Source organism: Hoplias malabaricus, chromosome 6 (genome assembly GCF_029633855.1).
Source record: "Hoplias malabaricus isolate fHopMal1 chromosome 6, fHopMal1.hap1, whole genome shotgun sequence".
NCBI lineage: Eukaryota > Metazoa > Chordata > Actinopteri > Characiformes > Erythrinidae > Hoplias > Hoplias malabaricus.
Window position 1 is genome coordinate 4,100,693 of NC_089805.1, and position 8,558 is coordinate 4,109,250.

Here is an 8,558-nt window from a genome sequence, read left to right on the forward strand (position 1 = left end):
CCAGGAGCTCAGACAGGAACCAGCCAGAAGCAGTCGGAGAAGGTGTGAAACACAGAATCATGATTATTGTGGAAGAACAATCATTAGTGGGTACAGCACAGTGTAGAATCACCATAGAGGGCTTTTGTACAGGAAGAAAGAATGTTAAAGAGTTTGAAAGAGAGCTAGAAGGGTGTAGAATTTTTACAGTGTATGTAGAAAAATGAAATAGGACGCTCTGGAGCAGACCCCTCCCCCCCAGAAACTGAGCTGTAGAACAGTGGATCTGTGTTCTCTGATGATCATGCTGTGACCCATTAATTTGATACAAATAAAGAGAGATTTTGAGTGTGTGAGTGTGTGTGTGTGTGTATGTGTGAGAGAGAGAGTGTGTGTGAGAGAGAGACCTTAAATTAATGTGAAAGAGAACCTTCAAATTTCACCTAAAAGCTTTACGTAAGGCAGTTTCTAATGGATTTGTTTCCTGTGGCCTTACATAATAATTCTGGAAGTGAGAAAGCACAAAAGCTCTGGAGTCATCTGCACTGTTTTAATGTTAGGTGCCAAGCTACTTTGTGTGTGTGTGTGTGTGTGCGCACTTTAAGTATATGTGGGAATGTTTACACCATGCTGAGCTCCTCTGACTGTCTTTCCATGTAGCTGTTTCCTCTTAAGGCTCTGAAAGATAAAGATAACAAATTCCTAGTAGAGTGGAACAAACCCAGCTAGTCATTCCCTAAATGACTAATTCTACTGTTATTTATTTATTTATTTATTTGTTTATTAAACTGTTGGACTTAAGAACCAGAGTTCACAATGTTTACACTAACAGTGTAGTCAATTCACATTATTTACTATCCACAAGCACCAGCGAACCCCTCTTATGATTTGTATACGTAACACTGATATTGGCACAACAGACATGAGTTTGAAAGTACTATTTTTTCTTGCCTTACAACTAATTGCATGTATCCCTCAACCCTAAAAAGGCCAGATATTTCTCACAATATCTCAAGCCTTAGGCAATATAGTCATAGCCTTTTCGTGTAATAGCTTTCTGTGTGTTAGCTTTTAAACGCATCAAATAATTTCGACATCTTGTTCCTCATAATTCTGACTCTACAAGTTTTTCGAGTTTCTCAGCCATTCTCACCTTTAACATCAAACCACTCTGAATGACTTTTATTATTATTTTATTAAGTTAAATACATTAAGTGTGAGAAACGCAACACCTTTGATACTTATTAGGGAAAGACATGGGAACCCTCACAAAACACAGAACATTCATCCTCGTATAACGTATATCATACATAAACCACTACAACGGGGGCATGCTGGAAGTGTAGTTTTTACCTTATTGTTATTTATTGCTATTCCCACTCGTCATTGTGCAGCCCTGATTACACATAGTGATCTGTGTTTGAGGCCAAACGGCTGCTTTTTTTCACTCTCGCTAATGCAAGGGCACTTGAAAAGCCAATGCACCAAGAAGAGTCAAGTCAAGAGTCGAGAGAGTTGTATTGTCAATTCTGCATATGTACAGGACATACAAAGGATTGAAATTACGTTACTCTCCTCTCCAAGATGCAGTAACATTTAACAAAAAATAGACTAAATTCAACTAAGCTAAGTATATAAATATATGAAAGTGAACAAACAGAAGACAAGTGCAGGACATACGATACCAGCAGCTCACTGATAGACATACATGAGACAATGGGACACTGACTGAAGACAATAACCTGATTTGGAGGTAGGATAATGGATGTACAAGGCTTTGTAAACAATAGTGCAAGATAATCGTAATAGGAGGAGGTAGGATACTGGATGTACAAGGCAGTGTAAACAATAGTGCAAGATAATCATAATAGGAGGAGGTAGGATACTGGACGTACAAGGCAGTGTAAACAATAGTGCAAGATAATCGTAATAGGAGGAGGTAGGATAATGGGTGTACAAGGCAGTGTAAACAATAGTGCAAGATAATCATAATAGGAGGAGGTAGGATACTGGACGTACAAGGCAGTGTAAACAATAGTGCAAGATAATCATAATAGAAGGAGGTAGGATAATGGATGTACAAGGCAGAGTAAACAATAGTGCAAGATAATCGTAATAGGAGGAGGTAGGATACTGGATGTACAAGGCAGTGTAAACAATAGTGCAAGATAATCGTAATAGGAGGAGGTAGGATACTGGATGTACAAGGCAGTGTAAACAATAGTGCAAGATAATCGTAATAGGAGGAGGTAGGATAATGGATGTACAAGGCAGTGTAAACAATAGTGCAAAATAATCGTAATAGGAGGAGGTAGGATACTGGATGTACAAGGCAGTGTAAACAATAGTGCAAGATAATCGTAATAGGAGGAGGTAGGATACTGGACGTACAAGGCAGTGTAAACAATAGTGCAAAATAATCGTAATAGGAGGAGGTAGGATAATGGATGTACAAGGCAGAGTAAACAGTAGTGCAAGATAATCGTAATAAGAGGAGGTAGGATACTGAATGTACAAGGCAGTGTAAACAATAGTGCAAAATAATCGTAATAGGAGGAGGTAGGATAATGGATGTACAAGGCCACCGTACCGTGCCACGCAAATAGTAAATACAAACTATGCTCTAAATGTAACCAATGAACGCGTCTCAAAAGTCTGTCTCATTTAGATAGTATGTTCATTTACTGACGACCCATCCTTGTGACCCACTTATGTGAGCACTAATGTAAGTGCTCACCGGAACAGACTGTATTTACACTTATACTGCGCTTAACTCCTTTCTTTCTAGACCTGAGCACTGACTAGTTTCTCTGTATATGTTTGAGCACTGACTAGGTTGCATTGTGTATTGAATTTACTACGTTTTGTTCTTTCTAAATAGTTCTTTCTAAGTAGGCACTGGCCCTACTTTTGGCAAGCGTCTGAGCTCAGAATCAATCTGGACTCTAACCTATTTGTACTAGCTGGGATACTCATTCTGTCTTTAGTGAGTCTCTCTGGTCTACAGCATCTGCTAAATGCTGTAAATGTAGTTTCACATTTTTTATCATCAGTTCATTTGATCAGTGTTGTCCAAACCTTTACATATCGCTCTGTGAATAATATTTAAGACCAATGAAAAAGCGCTAAAAGCTACAGATTACAGATTATTGTGGTATAATTTGTCACACGCGGATTACCCTAAAACCTACTTTTTAATGGATATGTAAAGCACCATTTGTCATTTTTGGCGTTAACTCAAGTGTACAATCAGACCAAAGGGCGGTATTTGGGCCCAGGGTTTTATCTCCAGTGATCTACTATCTTTATCCAGAAAGACACGGTGGAATTTACACAATCCTTAACAGAGCTGCGTTGTGAACGTTGGCTAATGAACCAATAAAACTGGTACCGTAGCTCACCTCATTCGAAGTCCCGCCCTATTATTGTGACGACAATAAGAGCCAAGTGTGATTGGTCAGATTCTGCGGCGGTTGCTTTTCTTGGGTCTGTGATTGGCCGGTGACTCTGTCAATCATGGCACAGTCTATGAATATTATAATCTTCAAGCTCACGACTGTGAATGTTTTTTTTTTTTAGGGTCAGGGCGTTCAATGGCCTGCCTGGTGCTGCTGCTCTATCGCCAGAAGGATGAGGATGATTTTCGGACCTATTTTAGGCTCCAGTTAGAGCTGTTTAACAGCTATGGTGTCGAGGACCTGTTTTAAAGGCTGTGCCTGTTGGACAAATGAATGCGGCGCTTGGCTTTTTCGGCGAAGCTTCAGTTAATATAGCTCGCCTGGGGGGTTAACTTATTTTCCCTTTCCGTTCCCGCAAAGCTTGCCTTTCACTCGCTTAGTTTTACTTTTCTTTGCCGATTTGAGACTCGTGTAAGATGAAGAGGGTAAACAGTTTCCAACGGTGAGTCAAAAACCTGCACAATTCGTTATATCTACATTCATTTTTTTTCCACTGTGGCTTTGAATTCACCTCAGCTAATTCCGCTAACCCGGTTAGCCTCGGTTCGACGGTTTGAATTCGCCGCCGAAAACCAATAAAAGACAGGGCCGTAATTCAAATCACGACGTCTGAACATTAACAGAGTGCGGACACTTTCCAAATGTATTAAAAGGTGTTTTTATTTTAAAGCAATAGCTGAACCACTGCAGTAGAAGCCCAGAGACGGGGTTGATTCATTGTCATTAACGGTGATATTAGTCCGTTGTTAGATGCAGCCACTGTCTGTAACCGGGGTGTTCCCAGCTTATTTATTACTATGAAAGCCCATTAATATATTTCTGTCCTTTTATTATTACTCATTCCAGTGCGTTAAGAACCCGTGATGAGTCTAAACAACGTCAGTCTAATTTAATGAGCTGAACTAGTCGACGCTTGATTGTTTAATTATTTTAAATTATTAATTCATTCTTTTATTTATCTTCTGTAAGTGTTTAATCCACATCAGGGTCACGGTGGGTCCTACACCTACCTAGAGTCAGTGGGCGCTATGTACAGGAATCCTGTCTATTGCAGGGTATCGCATTCATCCAGTCACTCACACACTCAGATCTTTGGTCGATGTCCCATATCCAGTTAACGTGTTTGCGTATTGGATGAAATGGGACCACCCAGCAGAAACCTGCACACCACACTCCTTACAGACAGTCACCTGGAGGAAACCCACGCGGACACAGAGAGAACACACCACACTCCTCACAGACAGTCACCCGGAGGAAACCCACGCGGACACAGAGAGAACACACCACACTCCTCACAGACAGTCACCTGGAGGAAACCCACGCGGACACAGAGAGAACACGCCACACTCCTCACAGACAGTCACCCGGAGGAAACCCACGCGGACACAGAGAGAACACACCACACTCCTCACAGACAGTCACCTGGAGGAAACCCACGCAGACACAGAGAGAACACACCACACTCCTCACAGACAGTCACCCGGAGGAAACCCACGCAGACACAGAGAGAACACACCACACTCCTCACAGACAGTCACCCAGAGGAAACCCACGCAGACACAGAGAGAACACACCACACTCCTCACAGACAGTCACACGGAGGAACCCCACGCAGACACAGGGAGAACACACCACACTCCTCACAGACAGTCACACGGAGGAACCCCACGCAGACACAGGGAGAACACACCACACTCCTCACAGACAGTCACCCGGAGGAAACCCACACAGACACAGGGAGAACACACCACACTCCTCACAGACAGTCACCCGGAGGAAACCCACACAGACACAGGGAGAACACACCATTCATTCATTTTCGGTGATTTCCAAAGTTCATATCAGAGTTGCATAATTGGATTTCAGTTTTATCCCCTATACAACTCTTTCTGTGTCCATAAAGATAGTGGACACACAGTTATTGCCCATGAACAAACTCTGGATCTTATTTTGTTGTCTGTATGTATGTGTTTTCCAGGTTTATGAACAGCAGAGCTGCTGGAAACGGTCGCTATCAGCCGACATGTTACGAGCATGCGGCCAATTGCTACACGCATGCGGTATGTCACCTGTTTCTCTGTTTGTTGCCTGCACATATCCCTGTTCTCATTAGCCTTGACACACGATGACCCGAATATGCGACCTGATAGATTATATCGGCTTGTTGCTTTAGGATTATCTTCAGTTATGATTAGCGGCAGCAGGTACAGGGTTAGAACACCTGGGATGACATAGCACTCGAAATGCAGCATATTTCAGAACAGTACCTGGGATTAAAGCCTAAAAAATTAAGAGAAAGCTGAATTGAATTTGGGGCGTCACGGTGGAACAGCAGGTAGGTGTCGCAGTCACACAGCTCCAGGGACCTGGAGGTTGTGGGTTTGATTCCCGCTCCGGGTGACTGTCTGTGAGGAGTGTGGTGTGTTCTCCCTGTGTCTGCGTGGGTTTCCTCCGGGTGACTGTCTGTGAGGAGTGTGGTGTGTTCTCCCTGTGTCTGCGTGGGTTTCCTCCGGGTGACTGTCTGTGAGGAGTGTGGTGTGTTCTCCCTGTGTCTGCGTGGGTTTCCTCCGGGTGACTGTCTGTGAGGAGTGTGGTGTGTTCTCCCTGTGTCTGTGTGGGTTTCCTCCGGGTGACTGTCTGTGAGGAGTGTGGTGTGTTCTCCCTGTGTCTGTGTGGGTTTCCTCCGGGTGACTGTCTGTGAGGAGTGTGGTGTGTTCTCCCTGTGTCTGTTTGGGTTTCCTCCGGGTGACTGTCTGTGAGGAGTGTGGTGTGTTCTCCCTGTGTCTGCGTGGGTTTTCTCCGGGTGACTGTCTGTGAGGAGTGTGGTGTGTTCTCCCTGTGTCTGTGTGGGTTTCCTCCGGGTGACTGTCTGTGAGGAGTGTGGTGTGTTCTCCCTGTGTCTGTGTGGGTTTCCTCCGGGTGACTGTCTGTGAGGAGTGTGGCATGTTCTCCCTGTGTCTGTGTGGGTTTTCTCCGGGTGACTGTCTGTGAGGAGTGTGGTGTGTTCTCCCTGTGTCTGCGTGGGTTTCCTCCGGGTGACTGTCTGTGAGGAGTGTGGTGTGTTCTCCCTGTGTCTGTGTGGGTTTCCTCCGGGTGACTGTCTGTGAGGAGTGTGGTGTGTTCTCCCTGTGTCTGTTTGGGTTTCCTCCGGGTGACTGTCTGTGAGGAGTGTGGTGTGTTCTCCCTGTGTCTGCGTGGGTTTTCTCCGGGTGACTGTCTGTGAGGAGTGTGGTGTGTTCTCCCTGTGTCTGTGTGGGTTTTCTCCTGGTGACTGTCTGTGAGGAGTGTGGTGTGTTCTCCCTGTGTCTGCGTGGGTTTTCTCCGGGTGACTGTCTGTGAGGAGTGTGGTGTGTTCTCCCTGTGTCTGCGTGGGTTTCCTCCGGGTGACTGTCTGTGAGGAGTATGGTGTGTTCTCTCTGTGTCTGCGTGGGTTTTCTCCAGGTGACTGTCTGTGAGGAGTGTGGTGTGTTCTCCCTGTGTCTGTGTGGGTTTCCTCCGGGTGACTTTGTGAGGAGTGTGGTGTGTTCTCCCTGTGTCCGCGTGCGTTTCCTCCGGGTGACTGTCTGTGAGGAGTGTGGTGTGTTCTCCCTGTGTCTGCGTGGGTTTTCTCCGGGTGACTGTCTGTGAGGAGTGTGGTGTGTTCTCCCTGTGTCTGTGTGGGTTTTCTCCGGGTGACTGTCTGTGAGGAGTGTGGTGTGTTCTCCCTGTGTCTGCGTGGGTTTCCTCCGGGTGACTGTCTGTGAGGAGTATGGTGTGTTCTCTCTGTGTCTGCGTGGGTTTTCTCCGGGTGACTGTCTGTGAGGAGTGTGGTGTGTTCTCCCTGTGTCTGTGTGGGTTTCCTCCGGGTGACTTTGTGAGGAGTGTGGTGTGTTCTCCCTGTGTCCGCGTGCGTTTCCTCCGGGTGACTGTCTGTGAGGAGTGTGGTGTGTTCTCCCTGTGTCTGTGTGGGTTTCCTCCGGGTGATTGTCTGTGAGTAGTGTGGCGTGTTCTCCCTGTGTCTGTGTGGGTTTCCACCGGGTGACTGTCTGAGGAGTGTGGCATGTTCTCCGTGTCTGTGTGGGTTTCCTCCGGGTGACTGTCTGTGAGGAGTGTGGCGTGTTCTCCCTGTGTCTGTGTGGGTTTCCTCCGGGTGACTGTCTGTGAGGAGTGTGGCATGTTCTCCCTGTGTCTGTGTGGGTTTCCACCGGGTGACTGTCTGAGGAGTGTGGCATGTTCTCCGTGTCTGTGTGGGTTTCCTCCGGGTGACTGTCTGTGAGGAGTGTGGCGTGTTCTCCCTGTGTCTGTGTGGGTTTCCTCCGGGTGACTGTCTGTGAGGAGTGTGGCGTGTTCTCCCTGTGTCTGTGTGGGTTTCCTCCGGGTGACTGTCTGTGAGGAGTGTTGCGTGTTCTCCCTGTGTCTGTGTGGGTTTCCTCCGGGTGCTCCGGTTTCCTCCCACAGTCCAAAAACACACGTTGGTAGGTGGATTGGCGACTCAAAAGTGGCCGTAGATGTGAGTGAATGTATCAGTGTGTGTCGCCCTGTGAAGGACTGGCGCCCCCTCCAGGGTGTGTTCCCGCCTTGCGCCCAATGATTCCAGGTAGGCTCTGGACCCACCGCGACCCTGAACTGGATAAGGGTTACAGATAATGAATGAATGAATTGAATGTCTAACTCTCACTTTACACTGATAGCCTTTGCCCGTACCGATCATATATCTCAGGTGGAAAGATAACTACACCTCTTAAAGTAGACATTCGCATAATATATTTGATCCAGAAGCTGTAAGCAGTTGTAATTGACCTGTCACACACCTTCATGTATGTTTATGGAATACTGTTATCTATAAGAGTTATACATCATATAAAGAGCAGGGTCAAAGTACTCGTGCAGGGTCAGTGGAGCTGATTAAATGGACAAATGAGTGTAGATACAAGGTAGGTTTTTCTAATTCAGTGGCCCTTCAGTGTGTGTTTGTGTGTGTGTATGGGAATAATATGTTACTTTAATATTTGACTGACTGTTATCCTTAAATATGAACGTGTGAGAGGCGCCGCCCTGTTTCACTGTTCCGGTGTGACGTCGAGACATCTGAGTCATAACCATAATAATGCTTGGAGACAACACCTGTTGAGATCATCACTG

The 8,558-nt window shown here is 45.9% G+C and overlaps 1 protein-coding gene across 5 annotated transcripts in view; it reads left to right on the forward strand.

Moving 5' to 3' along the window:
• Positions 1-3,569: 3,569 nt before the first annotated feature.
• Positions 3,570-8,558, forward strand: part of mmd (monocyte to macrophage differentiation-associated) — a 125,008-nt gene continuing 120,019 nt past the window's right edge. For 4 of the 5 annotated variants that reach the window (XM_066673554.1, XM_066673553.1, XM_066673556.1 and 1 more), the window contains exons 1-2: positions 3,570-3,879; positions 5,416-5,497. In XM_066673554.1, the coding sequence (XP_066529651.1) occupies positions 3,854-3,879; positions 5,416-5,497 (108 nt within the window). In that variant the 5' untranslated portion in view covers positions 3,570-3,853. The remainder of the gene's footprint in view (positions 3,880-5,415; positions 5,498-8,558) is intronic. The other variant, XM_066673552.1, reaches the window with a different exon arrangement.